The sequence below is a fragment of the Clytia hemisphaerica genome, unplaced genomic scaffold (genome assembly GCF_902728285.1).
Source record: "Clytia hemisphaerica strain Z4C2 unplaced genomic scaffold, Clytia hemisphaerica genome assembly, whole genome shotgun sequence".
NCBI lineage: Eukaryota > Metazoa > Cnidaria > Hydrozoa > Leptothecata > Clytiidae > Clytia > Clytia hemisphaerica.
Window position 1 is genome coordinate 401970 of NW_027103806.1, and position 17961 is coordinate 419930.

At 35.0% G+C, this 17961-nt stretch overlaps 2 protein-coding genes across 2 annotated transcripts in view; both read left to right on the forward strand.

Moving 5' to 3' along the window:
* Positions 1–10161: 10161 nt before the first annotated feature.
* LOC136806425 (uncharacterized) lies at positions 10162–12379 on the forward strand. The gene is made up of 3 exons (XM_067062997.1): positions 10162–10569; positions 11119–11261; positions 11436–12379. The coding sequence occupies exons 1-3, from the start codon at positions 10207–10209 to the stop codon at positions 12106–12108; spliced, it is 1179 nt and encodes a 392-aa protein (XP_066919098.1). The 5' UTR covers positions 10162–10206; the 3' UTR covers positions 12109–12379.
* Positions 12380–12955: 576 nt separating this feature from the next.
* LOC136806427 (hyaluronan mediated motility receptor-like) overlaps positions 12956–17961 on the forward strand; it is a 37076-nt gene continuing 32070 nt past the window's right edge. Inside the window, exons 1-5 of the mRNA XM_067062999.1 lie at positions 12956–13149; positions 13497–13579; positions 14196–14364; positions 16605–16673; positions 17904–17929. Coding sequence (XP_066919100.1) covers positions 13026–13149; positions 13497–13579; positions 14196–14364; positions 16605–16673; positions 17904–17929 — 471 coding nt within the window. The 5' untranslated portion in view covers positions 12956–13025. The remainder of the gene's footprint in view (positions 13150–13496; positions 13580–14195; positions 14365–16604; positions 16674–17903; positions 17930–17961) is intronic.

Below are 17961 nucleotides of genomic sequence, written 5' to 3' on the forward strand. Positions count from 1 at the left end.
TACACTTATCCTTGATCCTTTAATTGCTGATAGCATCAAGCAGAGAGACATCTTTGGTATGACTCGGCTGAAGATTGAACTCACAACCCTGCGTACCGGAGCCGGATGCTCTACCACTGCACTACGGCCACTTAGTAATAATCTGCTACTGGTTTCAAAAATGAACCATATAGAATGTCGAGATAAATTAAAACATCTCAGGCTTCGTTTTTCCGTTTTTAAATAAAAGTAATTACTTTATCTAACAGGCACACATTTAACTTTCCAAAAAAGAACGTTGCCAAACAGAAAGTCCCCCTAATTGAAACGGTTTTCCACCAAAAAACAGTAAAAACTTTACCTGTATCTTCAATTTTTTTGAGAACGCGAGACGAGTTCACAAAAAAACGACAAGGTTTGCTGCTGGGCTAAGGTTTGGAAATTTATCATTTGAGAGCTTGGGGCATAATCTGACTCTGAGGACTAAAAAACGTCCCAAAAATACTTTCCCCCCATTTTACAAGACTACTAGGCCGTACTAGGGTTTGTTTTCCATTTTGGTTTTGGGTCACCCTTTTTGCCCTCTCTGGTGGGCGTCCGCCAAAATCCGGAATAGAGTCTTGGCGCCAAGATTTGCTTCTGTTTGTCTGTCTGTCTGTAAACATACAGTCGGGTTAAGCTTGGGTATAATTTATCATTTGTATTGTACATTTTTGGAGGGGGAAACGGGCTTCGATACGATTTACGAAGTATATGAGTGTTGGAGTCGACTGCACGGATCTGGGGCACTACGTTTCGGTCAAGCAGAGTCGGGTCGAGAATTTTCCGGTGCCGTGGTCAGCGCTAAATCGCGTTTTCACCTTGACGTTGAAAAACATGAATATCTTTGGAAAGAAAATAGATACCTGGATGCAGTTTTTTTTAATTGTTTCCCTGATAATTCCTGATTGATTTAAAAAAAAAGAATGAACAGATTTGGATGATTTAAAGGTAAGTACTAATGCATTGAAGTTCATTTTTGTAACTTCTTCCTCGTTCAGCGCAAACAATCCCAACGAGTGTCGAAAGCATCCAGCGAGGACCATCTGTTTCCCAGGCATAGCCTTCCTGGAAAATTTGATCTGTTGGCCAAAAGTTTCAAAAATCTTATTCCTAGAAATGAAGATCTGTTTCTCCTCAAAACCTACATTTTTAATCTCAAAGTTTCTTCCCTAGAAAATTTGGTCTGTTTCCACAATTTTCAGAATTAAAATTTTGATCTGTTCTCCCAAGCTTATAAGGAAAAAGATATCTGTTTCCTTCTCCTGGAAATTTTCATCTGTTTCCCTTGCTTTTTGTGATTGATATCTGTTCCCCCCAGAAAGTTCAATCTGTTTCCAATGCAATATCATTATTTTAGAAACAGATATCTGTTTCCCAATTTATTATGTCATCTCCTAGAAATATTGATCTGTTTCTCTCTGATGACGCCATCAGCTGGAGCGGGGAAACAGATAGTTTTAAGGAAATGGTCTTTCCTAGAAAATCGGATCTGTTTCCCCATTTTTCAAAAATAGCTCTCTCCTGGTGCTTGGAAAAGGGAAACAGATATTTCGGAAAAATGGGCTCGTTGGCTGCTTCTGGAGTGTGCACCCTACTTTGGCTGGTCGATCCGATAGAACTTCTTCCCAGCTATATTTTTTAGCTAGCTAAAAACGCAGCACAAAAGGCTGCAAATTTTTATTGCTGCGATGTCATATGGTTGTCAATTTCATGTCCAGGTTGTTTACCCCTCTTCCTAGAAAATTAAGCATCAAGTGTGGCAACCAAAGATTTATCTCAAAAACTTTTTAAATTCAAGCCTTCATTTCATCCACCATCTTTAATGTTAACTTTCACTATCAATCACATTTCTTTTGCCCTTGGAAATCCTGTGTCTGTGTCTTCCCCCCTTGTTACAGACAAATTCTGGAATGGCCTAATGTGTTTTACGTATATCTAAAAAGACAATAATTTCAATATAATACACCTTTCTTCTAATTCGCAAAACAGTGCGTTTGGTCTCTTGAGAGAGAAATAAGTAAGCTCATTTTGGCTTTGGCCTGCCCTCCTATGTCCTAGTGTCTAGTAAAGGGAAAATTGTTTTGTTTTTTTTACTTTTCTTATTAAGTTCTCTGTCGAAGAGAATATACCTTTTTGCCAGATTTCGCTTATTGCACAGCCAGCATAGACTTAAACTCTTATATCAAGATTACGGGATTTCGAGTACAGGCCAATTTTACTTTCGTTTTGAGTGATTTTATTTTCGATTTCAAGCCAACATCTTAGCAACGGGGTGCTAGCTCACTTACAGGGATTTGTGCAAAAAACTAAACATAGAAAATTTTCCTAATCCCCCATTTCGATTAATGCGATGAAAAATGAAACTTTTATGTTTCACTTTTTTGCACCTATTCTTCAAAATGAAAATATTTAAAATTTTAAGTTCTCTCTTTATTCAATGATTTTTTAGGGTTGGTCTAAAAAGCAGGGTAGCCAATTGGGGTAGCCAATTGGGCTAGGTTGTGGGGTACCTAAATATTTTACAGACCAGAATAGAAATACCGAAAATGAATGCATAGAACCACATTTTACTGACCAGGGAGCATGAATCTGATTGATAATTAGATTGATCATGTATGATTACAAAGATAAACAAAGATATAAATTACCACGTGTTAATGCACGAGGAGTAAGAAATGGAGCTTCATTATAATAGAGCTATTTCAAAAGACTTTTTGTACCTATTATAAGCTGCCATATTTAAAATTTTTGAAAGGAATTTTAATTGTTTGAAACATTTAAACATGATTTAAATTAAACAATAGATTCATTAACAAAGGATTGTTAAGATATGACAAGATTAGAGATCATATGGCCCAAAGGCGATTCTCATCAAATTACAGCTTCACAGAAATAACAATTAAAAACATAAATAAAATCTAAATCTAAAATATTAAAAACTGTTTTGTATATATTTTTTATTCGGGTCTGTAAATTTTCAAACAAAGCCAAGAAGGAAGACAAAATGGCGCCAGGTCTCTTGAGAAGTAACAAAGTTCAGTACCTTTGGAAAAAAGGCTATTGTGGCTGAAGTTCGAAAGGAATCTTAAATTTTATTACATGGAATCATTAACAAGATGTTGTAATAGTATTTCCACATGAAAACAGGTTTCAGATTTCAAAAGTTTAGGCAAAAAGAGGTACCCCAAAACCTAGCCCAATTGGCTACCCCATTGGCTACCCTGCTTTTTAGACCAACCCGATTTTTTATGGCACTTTGTTGACAATTCAACTCTCGCATCAAATTCCCGCTTTCTTCAGTAAATTGAAGATGAGAAAAAACCAAAGCCATGCACGTATCATGGATTGAAACAAATATATGAAGGGTGGGATTTTACAGCCACCCGTCTTGCAAGACACTGAAAGGCCACTGGCCCGTTTGAAATGCGGAAACCTCATTGGTGGAAATTTGATAGACAGCTGCGAAGGAGCGCTGGGAAGCAATCAGTAGAAGAGACCACTTTTGTTTTTGTTGCAGATTCTATAAAAACTTCTCTCAGGGATTACTTGTCAATGTACATGTACACATGTGTTGTGTCAACTTGTCAGCATTGTATTGTAGTAAAGGAAAATATAAAAGAGGCAAGACTAGCCTAGTTTCTAATCCTGATATAGGAGTTTAAGTTTAAACTGACAGAGCAAGTAAGAGGACCCTAACTGTTCATATAAAAGTTACATGGGAAATGTATATTTGGCCATTCCAGAATTTGTCTGCAACAGGGGGCGGACGGCACAGGATTTCCAAGGGAAAAAGTTTTCACCAAAATTCCAAATTTCCAAATCAATAAAAGAAAATGTATGAATTTCCAAGGCAATTGAATTAAAAAAGGCAAAAAAGAGTGGAATTTCCAATGCATTTTGCACAAGTACATGGATTTTCATCGGAATTTACGACCCACCACTGGAAAAAAAAATTTATTTCCGAAGGCTAGAAAAAATTCAAAAACGCACATCGTCCGACAGGGGTAGCAAAAATTTTCTGGAATTCCCATTTGGACTTTGTACGATGGCCAGTGCTGCACAGAAGCACTTAAGCTAAAGTCCTGCAAGAGCGAATGGAAAATTACGTGATCTGGAAAATACTTTTTTCCCTGGGGTGAGGATCTTATCGCAATTCTCAGATTTATGGAAAACACCAGCTTTTTGCTGATTTTTGCCTCGATTGCCCAAAACCGCACTGTGAAGTCACGTAACTTGCATCAGTGGAGGATCCCTCACAGCAGCCATCGAAAAATGTCTGAATTCAGCTGCCATCTAGATATTTATGATCTTGCATGATTTTTTACTATCCAACTACGCTGTTTCATTTACCCGCTATTCTGTTGGCGAGTAACTTGCCAAAATTACTCTCAGGGCAAATATGAGATTCTAAAAAGCTGCGAGCGGAGCTGCGTAGTTAATTTGTTTTGAAATTTTGCTGCTTTGATTGGTCAGTCATTTGATGGATATGCAAGTTTCCCTCCACTGATGCAAGTTACCCAACTTCACTGTAATCTTATTTATTGGCTTGAGAGAAAAACAAAATTAGATTTTATGGGCTTGCACAACATGAGGCTGTTCTGGGCTGTTAAAACCTAACTATCATTGAATAAAATAAGAATTTAAAATCTTGAATATTTTCATTTTAAAGAATTGGTCCAAAAAATTTGGAAAAAAACATGGAAAAGTTTCATTTTTTATTGGTCTAATGGAAATGGGGGATTTGGAGAATTTTTTCACAAACCCCTGTAACTATGGGTGAGCACTCTGTTGCTAATCAATTAGCCAACAATTGATATCGATGAGCAATCGATTATTTTTGATGAGATGTTGAGTCTCAGTCCTGGCAATTGGCGTCGGCATATGGCAAATGCCGAGGCAAAAGCTGACGTAAATTGGATTATAGTGTGTTTGCGTCGGCAAAAAAAATGCCGAGGCAAATTTTTCAAAAGACTTTTACTCTTTGCGCAGGAGTGTAACGTCCCCGACCTCCCTTTAAATTGGGAAAAATGCGAGGCAGAATCCTATTCTGCCGAGGCAAACAGCAAATTTAGCCATTTACCTCGGCAAAAAAATGCCGAGGCAAAAAAATGCTGAGGCAAAAAAAATTGAATTGCCAGGGCTGGGACTTTTGAAGAAAAAATTTTCCGGCTGTAAATGCCAGAAATAATCCAGAAATCATGGTTGTGGCAGATTTTTATTGGGCTTTTTTCCTTATATTTATATTTATATTATGTTTCATTTTTATTTTTCACACAAAAATATTACTGATAACAATGCCCATCATCATGATTCAATTGTCAATAAAACTGAATATTACTGCGATTACGCTCGATTGTTTTTTGATCGTGCAATTTTGTTCCAGTATTGTTGATCAACTGTATAGAAAATTGCTTGTATACTACTGTCCTCAGTTGATCAGGATCTAGACAAATCATAAGCTAGATAAATCAGGAGCTAACTGTCTCCTGCAGAAAACTCACATAGGAGACTGTTCATCTAACCTTTCCAGACCATCTAAAAAGAACGACAAGTAACTATTAAAAAGCCACAAAAAGAAGGATAAACCCTAACCTTAACTATCATAGATGACATACTTCACCGTCCCAAACCCCAACCTTGGTCAGTTACTATCACCCCTACATATTCATTGCTTTTTGTATTTTACACTATTTAACAACTAGCGGTTTAAGGAACGATAAATTACGCATGCGTATAAGTCTCTATTTGGTTTAACTGGAAACATTAGATGAACTAACTCCATACAACCCTATGAAAATGCAAGAATTTGCCTGAATGATATACAATCAAGGGAACACAGTTGAACGGCAATCAAATCAATTGATTATTACCCAGAATTTTGATGTTTCATTGAGATCAATTGCATAATGGCAAATTGAATCTCAATCATTCAATTGCGCTCAATCTGGTTCGATTGGTTAGATCGTCAATTAAATTCAATTGAGATCGTCTTTACAAAAAAAAACAAAAAAACCCTTGTAGGCAAAAAACAGACTATTTTATACACACCAGTGGAGTGCACGTGCCCTTTCATGATGTCATGTTGAATACTTTAATCGTAGAAATTTTAGCGAGACTAATTTTAGCGTTTTAGCGAGTTTTCCCTATTTTTGCTAAAATAAATCTTGCTAAAACACCCCAAATCGACAGATCGCTAAAATTTATCCGCGCGTAATTTCTGGTTATTATTGCTGTGATACATTTTTATCAATAGGAAAAGTTTCAGTGCAAAGAAATGCTAAAAAACGAAGTCAATAATATAATACGAGTATTTGCTAAAATTTATCCACGCAAAATTTTTTGAAATCGTGACTCGCTAAAATAACTCCAAAAAAAATCAAGATTTTCCTGACTTGCTAATATACGCTAAAATTAGTCTCGCTAAAATTTCTACGATTAAAGTAATAATATGAAAAAACTCCAGCATGAAAAAAATGATAAAACATTTAGTGCATGCGTTTATGCTTTGTTTCAATCATCTTGTGATGCTGGAGCGCATAACTAATTACTACAGCATTTAAGCTGTAGTTAAGATACCTCTTGACTTCAGTGGTTGTAAGCAAAACCAACAAGAAATTAGATAGTACCTATAAATATAATAAGTTTTGTTCAATTTGGCTTGCAAACATTCTCCAAAATTAGCATGTGATAACACTTGGACTCTTCTGGGTCTGCTATAAAGTATTAGGGGTTTATTCAGGGGGGGGGGTCAACATTTATAATACCAACCCATAGCCCAAAAACCTGACTTTTGACCTTTTGAGCTAAGTTAACACCACCACCCCAAAATTGGTATCGATACCAACTTGAAAATCATAATTTTCAGAAAAAGGGGGGACCCACCCCCTTATTTTGGTATCGATACCAACATGACTTTTTGAATTTGACAAAATATCATGGGACCCACCCCCTAATTTAGTACCAATACCAATCTGACAAATTTGAGTTTAAAGCTGTTTAAAGGGAACCCACCCCCTCCCACACAAACAGGGTACTAAGAGAAACTCTTTCTTCAACACAACACAAAAAATGTCATATGCTAAAATAGAAAATGACTAAAAACTGACAATATAATAAAAACAAACCCAATGAAGCTAGCAAAATCAATCTGAATCAATATTATCTGAATATAATTGATGTGCAAAAACTAGGAGAAGCTATTATTAGTACATAATTTTAGAACAGAATAGATTCACTCATTACCAAATGCTATCACAGAAAAAATGCTTTTGCTTCAGGCTTGATCAAAAATAAAACTTGAAAATATCGAAAAAGTCCAAAGTAAACAAACTTCAAAGTCATTTAAACTTATTACTCATTTACAGTCATTGACATTATACTCAAAAGCTAAAACAAATCCAATTGAAACCTGTTTAGACTGATATGTACCCCGGGGTATTTTCTAGCTATAAGGGCAAAAATTAGGAAAGTTTTGCCGTCATTTTGATATGGATACCAACTTTCTGAATCATATTATTTAAAAAAAGGGGTACCCACCCCCTATTTTGGTATCAATACCAACTGAGGATAACTCTTTTTTCTAAAAAAAGGGGGACCCACCCCCATCAATACCAACTTGACTTTTCAGACTTTTAAAGGAAAAAAAGACACCACCACCCGGCTATGGGTCTGGTATCTGGATGTTGACCCCCCCCCTGGTTTATTTCTGTAATACTGAGCAATAATTTCCTTCCCCAGTTAATTGCTGGTGTAATTAAATATGTGGAACTGAGTCAATAGGTCATCACGTTCTCCCAAAAGACTTTTTTTTTTAGCAAATTTTCCAAGAATTTTGAATGTTTTCTTTTTTGAGATTTGGTTTCTGTTTAATTGAAATTTTCTGGACATCAATTAACTTAATGGCTCTATGTCCATTCCCTTATTTTCTGCCCTCCACCTTTGATATTTGGTGAGATATGAAAATCATTACGTCAAAAGTTACAGCCTGCAGAAGTAGATGTTTAGTGAAAAAAATAGCAAAGAACAGGCTCCAATTAGCTACCTTCTAGAGGCTGTAACTTTTGATGCTAACACTTGATAGCTGACATCAGGAGGCTTTCGAGTACCTCCATACCAAAAAATAAAGTTTCTAGCATTAAAAGATGAAAAGTTTATTCCTTCCTTTATTATTTTTCATCCCTGTCGCATCTTCATTTTCAAAAACTTTGAAATTATTTTCTCAAAGATTATAGTGCTTTGAATTACCTTTTCAACACAACAATTGACTCTCTCTAATTCGATCTTCAAGGGACCAAGAATTATATTCCAATAAGAGAAAGATTCAGAATACAGCTTTTATAAGAGTCTGAACCTCAGCAATAATCTTCTGTATAATATTTTTCACTCACTGCTTTCATTAATTTTTCCCAGCCAATTCAATTGACTTCAAATTATCACAATTTTGCCCTGGTTGCCATTTATTTTGCATTCGATTGTCAGAAAATTTGCATTAGGCATAATTTTTGAAACTTATTTGCCAAATAAAGAAGATGGAGTGAATCTTTTATTCTTGAAAATTACCTTAATACAAAACACTGTTCCCAAGAGACCTGTCAAACCTGTGTTCTTTTCAGTTTTAGAACGCCATTCTTTGGCACTTTTGGCAAAGATTTTGGAAAATAGAAGAACTTCAAATGTTTAAAACAACACAATGCTGAAGGAGCATCACAAAACTAAAATTCCTAAAATTCTATCTTTTCCTATCTTTCTGATCTACGTTTTTAATGTGCCAATTGACCTGTTCTTTGTATGAAAGTCCAAGCCCTTGATTGTATATTCTGTATCTAAAATTGCACAATCTGACAGTATTAAAAATCAGGCGATTTGTCAGTTTTTATACCTTTTTCAAATAGGTAGAGTTAGGATTTCAAAATTGACCTTGGGAATGGCTCTGGCACACTCTGAAAGCTGGTTGATATAGAGCTATATGATAGTATATGAGAGGGAGGATCGAGACAAAAATACCATTAGATGCTAGAAATTTCCAACATTTTTTGGCCAGGGCCGTTTTCAAGGTTTATTTCTAGCTAAAAAAAATCAGTTTTTTAAACAAAAAAAATTTTTTTTTTGACGTCAAAAAAACTTTTTTTCTCTGACGTGTATTTATGATATGAGCCGTCTGTAAGTGATCTGGGAAAAATTGACATGTAAACACAGACTTAAGCTGAGCTATATATGATAGTAAAATTTCAGGAATTTAAGCTTTTGCAAGCATTTTTCATCACCGTTAGACATTGGCATTTGACTCAATTTACTCAATTTATGGTTTTAAACTCATCAAATTTTTCATTTCTAAGTATAAAAACGAGAAAGAACATCACTAAGAACAAATTTAGTTAGGTTTTCAGTATTAAATTCTAAATAACAAAATAGGTACAGAGAATATTCTAATTCTGGATGTTTTAGCTTGATAAGAATAAAAAATCTATGAAAAGCACAAAAAGAAAAAATAACACCGCCTATTTTAGGAGGTCTGTCTTCTTTGCGCTTTGGCTGCAGAAGGTAAGAGCTCCTCTCTTTCGGATCAAAGCTACTTGGCAAAACAGCTAAAAGTTTAATACTGCATAATCCCTTAGCCAAAGTCTGTCTTTTAAAAATTGTTAGTTTCATTTGATCAATGGTCAGTAATTGGGATCACTTTTTTGCTAGAAAATCACATTGTTCTCAACTTCAGTTGAGCTACAATCTGACAATGTCTGTCTGTGTGTGTGTCTGTCTGTCTGTCACAAATACTTTAGGGCAGCCTGGAGACTTCAAAAATGCTTGGATTTGGCTGAAATTTGGCACACTTGTTCCTTGGGTGAATATCTGAGGGTGTTTCTTTCATTTTTCAAAAATTTTTATTTTTGGGGCCTAGGAACAAGTTTTTCGCCAAAACGAGGCTAAAACTTTGGGGGCAGCCTGGAGACTTCAAAAATTGTTTGATTTGGCTGAAATTTTGCACACTTGTTCCTTGGGTGAATATCTGGGGCTCTACAATTGGGCCTATGAATAGTTTGAAGGCACTGAAGTTGAGCCCAGTGCGTTGCGCACGTTCGACTATTTAGATAAGATAGAGCATTCAACTTCAATCTGTAACACTGCACTGCATATTAAAAAGTAAAAGGCTAGACCACCATGTAGTTACTGATATAGTGTTTCATAAATATGTCCATGTATACTTTAGAATTGAATTATCAAATGTTGATTTCAACTCTTATAAAAACTTTGGTAATATTATCAACATGTCAGCTTTGTTTTTCTTTGAAAAACATTCTCATACTTGGTGGTGATGGTATGATGGGGAGTGCAACAACAAAACTTCTGATGAAGCAAAAAACAAAATTCAATTTGACGTTGGTCAACCGTGGTAATTGGTATTGGGATTCAGAGGAGACCATCAAGCCATTTGTTCACCATTATGAATGTACAAGAGGAGATGGATTTCGTGATTTGTGTACAAGGCTCAATGATGGTCTTTTCTATGATGCTATTGTAGACTTTAGCTGTTATCATCCCCTAGATATGGAGGTATTTCCTTTCAAATATTTTGTGAAATTTTAGAGGAATTCAGAAAGCTATAACCAGAATGTATATTTTTACTTTATATATACAGAGTGTGTTGGTGTATCTCTTTTTATAGAATCAAACCTCTTTTATCAGCTTCCATTGGAAGAGAAAAGATCAACTTAAATTTTGAAAGGTTATTTGTTGAATTTATTCATTAAGTCAAAAGTTTGAAATTAAAATGATTGTAAAAGGATTGTTGAGTTGGTAATGTAAAATATTGTTTATCGACATTTAATAAAACAACATGTTTAAGCATGCTTGTTAAACCTGAAGGTTGTGATTACCCTCATTGTAATTCAATCTGTCTAGCTGTGATATTGTATCTCAATAAAAAAGAGGGAGATGGAATCTTTATTCAAAGCATTTATTGAATGACTGTTGAATACATTGATTCATAATAACATGAACAGATTCTTAGAAAAAATAGGGAATGCTAGAGTGAGACAGATATTATGGATGAACTTTGTTTACGATATTTTTTTCAATAATTTATGTTTTTTATCTTTCTAGGATATTTTGATTGTGTTTCGTGGAAGGTTTGGGAAATACATTTATATCAGTTCTGATTCTGTTTATGAAGTGTGTCAAGGGAAAAACCATGTGGGATATTCTAAAGAAACTGATGCACTGAGACCACATGATAAAGCTTTGCAGTAAGATGTATTTTACTATCCTTTTTCACGTTTTTTATTGAGGACAAAGTTGTTTCATTCAATATCATTATTAAGAGGACATTGCTTAGGTGTTGTTCCAAAAGTATTGTTTATTATAATAAAATTATGGAAAAAACAGTCACCTCTTTTAACAGATTTTTTATTTTATTTCAGAGAACAGTTAAATAAGAGAGACTCTTATGGCCATCAGAAGTTGCAAGGAGAAGAAACCCTTCAAAAGTTCTACAAAAGATTGAAATTTGACTACATTGCTCTACGTCTACCGGACGTAATTGGTCCTAGGGACAACACTAACAGATTTTGGAAGTGTTTTCTGTGGACTAAATTCACTGATATTATTGGGCCTGTAACCATACCAAAAGAAGTCCAAGATCTTCCTCTCAGTTTTGTGTATAGTCATGATGTTGCCCAATTAATCTACTCTTTGGCAGATGAAGTTTACAGCCCTGATGTTTATAATCAAGCTTACAATCTAGGTTTTAAAAAGTTATACACCCTTAGGAATATATTTCAAGATATGTCATCATTTATCGGGAGAGGTTCGGTGAATATTACTGAGGGAGATTTCAGAATTGGTTTCCCGTCTGTGACAAGAGGCCCTGTGGATATATCAAAAGCAGAAAAGATGCTAGCCTGGAAGCCAACTCCTATAGAGAAAGCATTGGTTGAAACAATGGAGTTTTATGATGATGCTCAGTTCAATGGTGATTATAAATACATAATGGATCGTGTTTTGGAATTTCATGGTGTGTCACGTGACAAATATCGTGAGTTTGTTATCCAGCACCATAAGGAGATGGAGAGTAGACAGAAACAGGAATTATGAAATTTGGAATTTTAAAAGGAATGATATTTATTTTTTTGTACAACCAAAAAGTGTTATTTAGAATTTCTTCATAGATTTTTATAGATTTTATACTGAATTTTATTTACTCAAAGTATTTTATATCATATTTTTATAGAAAAATTTATCTTTATTAGAATCTAATTTTATCATACCCATATATTTTAATATAAATAACATTTATCAGATGTTTTAAAACATAATATATTTTTTATGATAGTCCTTGAATAGTAATTAGTTCAAATTGCCTGAAGACTTTGATACTATGGTTTTTCAGAAAAGATTTTAATTTAAATCATAACAAAGTGACTGTAGTGCCAAGGTAGAGCATACAGCTACGGTCTGTAAGATCGTGGTTCAATCCCTGCTTGGGTCATACCAAACACTTTGTACTTAGATGCTGTTCTGCTTTTCTGCTTAATGCTCACTAATTAATGGAAAGATGATGGGGTTAAATGGAGCAATCCAGGGAGAAAGAGTGGCGCCATCCTATTGCTTTGGTTTGATTTCTTTTGAATGAGTAGTCATAGGTTTGCCTCCAACTGCAGTTATAGACTTACTTCTTACTTACAACACATAAATGATGCTGTTTAACCATAGTGTTATGTTAATATGATTGTATTCGTTGTCTTAGTGAGGGATATCAAAGGATGGGCAGAAAAGGGGATTTTTGTATCTTGATTTATTGTTTCACTTAGAACATCCATCAAGACTTTCAGATCCCTCGTTTACAGGAGGATAGTTTAATCAAAAAGGCTTTTTACACTTCTCCTCAAGCTTGTTGTCCCTAAAAATTTCACAAATGTCATTTTTCTTTTTCTTTTTTCAGGGAAAATGTAGAAATAAATTGTAACAAAATAATAAAATAAAAAACATACTTACGTACAAACTAAACAAAAATGCAGTGTCAGCATTGTGATGCAATATTTGGTTCAATGGAGGAATTACAAACACATCAGATTGTATCTTGTCCTGGGATATTGTCCGATGAAGATAGTGTGATAGTTCAAGAGCAAAGAAAAGGTACTATAATTTATAATAAAATACATGCATTCTATATTACATTTCACTAATGGCTGCACCCTGAAAAAAATACAATAAAGACTATAAAAACAGCTTCGTACATTTCTACGACAAAGCCTCTCAAAAAAATCTTTTAAAATCCTATCTTTTTTCGAACCAATCACATTTGGCTGCGTCCCACGGAAGACAACTTCTAAGGTTTAGCCCTCTACTATTGAGAAAAATACTGTTTTTCCATTCGCATGATATAGCTTAGTTGAATCACGGTTTAAATTTTCATACTGACAATGTATTTTCTTGACCACTGAAGCCCTAATGCTTAATGCGTTGATGTCTTTACCTTATAGGTGTACAAGTGATTTTCAAATGGCTTGAAGATCGGAACCTTCCAGACCAAACCAAATCCATACATCTTCTCATCACAGGATCAGTAGGTGTTTTCTCGAATTTTTATAATTCTTTTTTTTTAATTTTAGCTAACGTTTTTTTCCACTACTAAGGCCAATCTACCTTTCTGCTCCTAAACAATTAATATGTCAAGTCGATATTTCTAACTAGAACTTTTGTAATAGGCAGGAATATAAATAATAGATTTTGCTTGATATTGTAGTAACAGGATCAAGGACCTAATCAGCTGGATCAAGTGTCCAGGGCTTGAAAAAGCGGTCGGACATCGGACATTGTCTGACCCAAATATCTTCTTGTCCGACCAGAAAATCATAATTTTCAAGCTAAAGCAACCTGGAAATCGTTATTTCAAGCCTTGAGTGTCAGCTACCATCAAAAATATTTTGATTTCTTAACGAACCTAAAACTTCTCCTGCACATAATGGAGATCTAGACCGCAGTTTTAGTTTGAAAAAAGTGATAATTCCTTTACACCAGCAGTATACCCTTATTTATGATTTATAAAGTCAGTTGCCAACTGTCTTGTGAAGCCCCCCCCCCCCCCTACGGTCACTAGGATTACACAGCCATGAAAAATGATGTATTTAATTTTAAAGTCTAGTAGATTTCTACCTAATTTTTTTTCTCCATTTTTTCAGGATTCGAATATTGAATTAAAGAAAGGGAATGGTAATTTCAAGTCTGAATGGAAGCAAATGCCACTTGGTACATTCTGTGGTCAATTGGTGATCGGAGATGAGATATTTGCAATCAATGAAATAAGAATCGAAAAAGCCACTGAGACAGTCTTCATTATAATAGATCAAGGTACCTGTTTGTTATTACCTTATAACACGACAATAAGTTAACACAAGCTAAAAAACGTAAAACCAGCCGTAATGTCTTTATTTTGAAAAGCTTAAAAATTTGTATTTAAGTTAGTTGCGCAGGGGGGGGGGGTTACATGTTCAGTGTAGTGACCCATGGCCGGTGGGGTGGTGGTTTTTCGAAGTTATTTCCATTTAGTACATGGTAGTAAAAAGGGTGGTCTCCTAAAAAAATCCCAGAAAAAATTACTACCATGTACTAAATTGGGTGGTACCAAAGTAAACTTTAATTTTAAAGGATAGTATAATGTAGTATATATATTCAGCTAGATTTGATCAAACCAAATCGAAAAACTGCCAGTTGTATTATCGTACTGCACTGTACTGCATGTACCATAACTAAAATCCTTCTTTCTTCTTTCTTTCTTTCTTTGTTTATTTTTCTCTTTCTTTCTTTTTGTTATGTTTAGAAATTTCAATTTCGAATGTTTGAAATATTCGAATTTCAAATGTTTACATAAATCAGTGCTGATTTCGCCGTGACGTTTAATATTATTGAAGGACTTACTTATTCAAAACGTAAAATAGTTATTAACTCAAGAAATGATTTTCAATAGGTTTACCGTATTACTTCGAATAAACGCCCCTCCTAAAAGAAAAATTATTTAATAAACGCCCCCTCAAATAAACGCCCTCTCTAGTGGAGGGGCGTTTATTAGAAACTTGTGACTTTGATACAGATTTTAGTCATTTCTTGTAACCAGAGCAGTTTTCGATGCAATTTTAAATCGTTGAACCAAAGAAGTTTTGCACTAAAATCCTGGTAAAGAACTAAAACAAAGGGCATAGTTGCTCTAAATATTTACTAATATTAGACTTTAGACTAAATAATTAAAAAAACGCCCCCTTCTTTTAAACGCCCCCCCCCCCTCGAATAAACGCCCCTCTTAAAATCGAAAAAATTTAATATTAAATAAACGCCTCGGGCGTTTATTCGAAGTAATACGGTAAGTAGGTTTAAGGAGCCAGCGAAAGCTTTTCTATCCCAAAATTTTAGAAAAAAAATCATGGTTAGTATCAAAAGAACCAGAAAGAATGGTTAATTGTATTAAAATAAAGACAAAGTAAATGGTACAGGTGTGGGTAGTTTCCTGCAGCGTATTAAAAGGGTGTTGTAAAGATTCGAAATAGGTGATGGTAGCCACTACAGGGTATCAAAAGGGTGGTATGAGGATTGAAATGGGTGGTGATAGCTACTACAGGTTACTAAAAGGGTGGTATAGGGATTTATATGGGCGGTGATATCCCGGGGGGTACTTAGGCAAATGGAGGGTACGGTATGTGCCGCCCTTAAGGGTACCTTTTTTGGACTTCCAAAGTCCCGCTAAGGGTCGGAAAAATCAGAAAATCAAATTTCAGTCCCACTAAGGGTCGGAAAAATAGGAAAATTTCAACTTTTTACCCCCTGAAAGATCGAAATTTGGTCAAAATTGGTCAAATTTGTCGGGTCATAAAATTCCCAAAATTTTCCTTTGTTTTCTCCTTTTTAGTCCCGGTAAGGGTCCAAAGTTTGAAAGTCGGGCGGCACCCCCCTGTCAGCTCGCAACCCTAGTACCCCCCCCGGGGGTGATATCTACTACATAATTCGAATTGGTGGTAATAGCTACTACATGGTAGTAAAAGGGGTGGTCCCTTAAAAAAAATCCCAGAAAAAACTAGTACCATGTACTAAAAAAGGGTGGTGGTCCCAGATTTTTTAAAAATTACCGAAAATCAGGTTATTACCCCATGGGTTACTACACTGAACATGTACCCCCCCCCCCCTGGGTTGCGTGTTAAAGTCCACATGTTTTAAGTGTGCACCCTTTTTTTTGGTACCATGTGGAAAGCATACCAGCATAAATAGACTATAATTCCCCAGAGAATTGTTTCCACATGAGAACAAAAACCTTATTTTCAAGGCGGTTGAATACTACTTACATTCATGTATAAAGTTATGTGAAAATCATTACATTTTTGTTGAATCTGACCTGTTCTTAGCTTTTTAAGCAATTTAAGCCTCAAATTTTTCTTACCCTGCTCTTATCTTAGAATTAGAGTCAAGTTGCACTGTTACTGACACCATTTTCTTACCCCTTTGGTCGGATGCTCTTGAATTCTCAAATTGGAAAAATCCCAATCCAAGGTTTAATAAATTTAAATATTCCATGGAGTATTTATGCCAATTAATTTCTTAATTAGACGAGACGTATGATACAACTCTAACACGTGATCGACTCACTACTGAACCAGGAGATTCCCAACAACAAGGTATGGTTATGAATTATGATCGAGTACTGATGCCACGAAATTTATATTGTCTTTGTAAACTACAGTGATCAAAGTTCTTCTGTCTCAGACAGATTTCCGTCTCACAGAAATTTTTGTCAAAGTTTTCCGCCTCATTTAGAAATGGTTATTTAGCAAGAAATTTTTATTCTCTTTGTAAACTACAGTGATCAAAGTTCTTCCGTTTCAGACGGATTTCCGTCTCACAGAAATGTTTGTCAAAGTTTTCCGCCTCAGTTAGAAATGGTTATTTAGCAAGAAATAGTGGTTTTTGATAGATATTTATTTTCGCTGTATGATAGGCATTCTAAGAACATTCTAAGTTGTTTTAATAAACAAATTTTAGTGCCCTTCTAGCCAATCTAGGGGGTAAAAAATCTGAAAATTTTATGGCCCTGGGCCAGTCACTGTATACCAAAATATCTCTATTCAGAGATTTTCCGTCTAACAGAAAAAAACTGCAACTAAACCCGTTGACAAATTGCAAGTTCGTGGCAGGGACGGTTACTCTCTGCTAAGTAATTTCAGATTCTGACTGACTAAGGACGACGGTAAACAGCGTATTTCAGTCTTCAATTGTATGGGTCGAACCTAAGGGTTTATTAAAAATCATTTTAGTCACTCTTCCATTGTCTTTGCAAAATCAGCAAACAGCTCCATATAGATTGGGCTTTGCTTTCTGATGGCGCTGAGTCCAGTAAAGTAAAGCTAGAGGACATTGCCATCTTGAATTTTTTCACATTTTGTTTTCGAAAATTGTAAGAAAACATCAAGACAATTGAATGTATTCTAAAACCCCATCAAAATTTATGAAACTTTAATAAAAACATAAAAATGCCTCTAACATTTGAGAAAAAATGGTCCATTGGTCGTGGTTTTCTGTTTGTTTTTCTCCAAAAAGGAGAATGGATTTGCTACCACCTCAAGCAAAGCTAAATAATGGAGTCTGCCAAATTACGCTGGGCTACTTATCAGCGCCATCCAGTCTATCAAAAAGTTTTAAGTGACATCCGGGCTACATATAGATCAGCTAAGTTTGTCTTTCCTCTTTGCAATGAAAAACGATATTTTTGAATTTGAATTCGCATTGTAATATGCTCTGTTAGCAATAGATCTTATCGGAGTTTTAGATTTTCTAAAAAAGCGATTTTTGGATTATCCGGTAAGCGAAAGAAGTAGAATTGTTAAGCATTGTTCTTGTTTCTTTTACAGGTGATTCTCAAGCTGGCAATGCTTTGGTTAGTTCTTCATTTTAGTTTAAACTTACCTT

Bases quoted from the DNA above. Each gene is read 5' to 3' on its own strand.
- LOC136806425 (XM_067062997.1), top strand. From the start codon at position 10,207: ATGTCCATGTATACTTTAGAATTGAATTATCAAATGTTGATTTCAACT. The intron at 10,570-11,118 runs GTATTTCCTTTC...TTATCTTTCTAG, and splicing joins ATCATCCCCTAGATATGGAG to GATATTTTGATTGTGTTTCG. The intron at 11,262-11,435 runs GTAAGATGTATT...ATTTTATTTCAG, and splicing joins CCACATGATAAAGCTTTGCA to AGAACAGTTAAATAAGAGAG.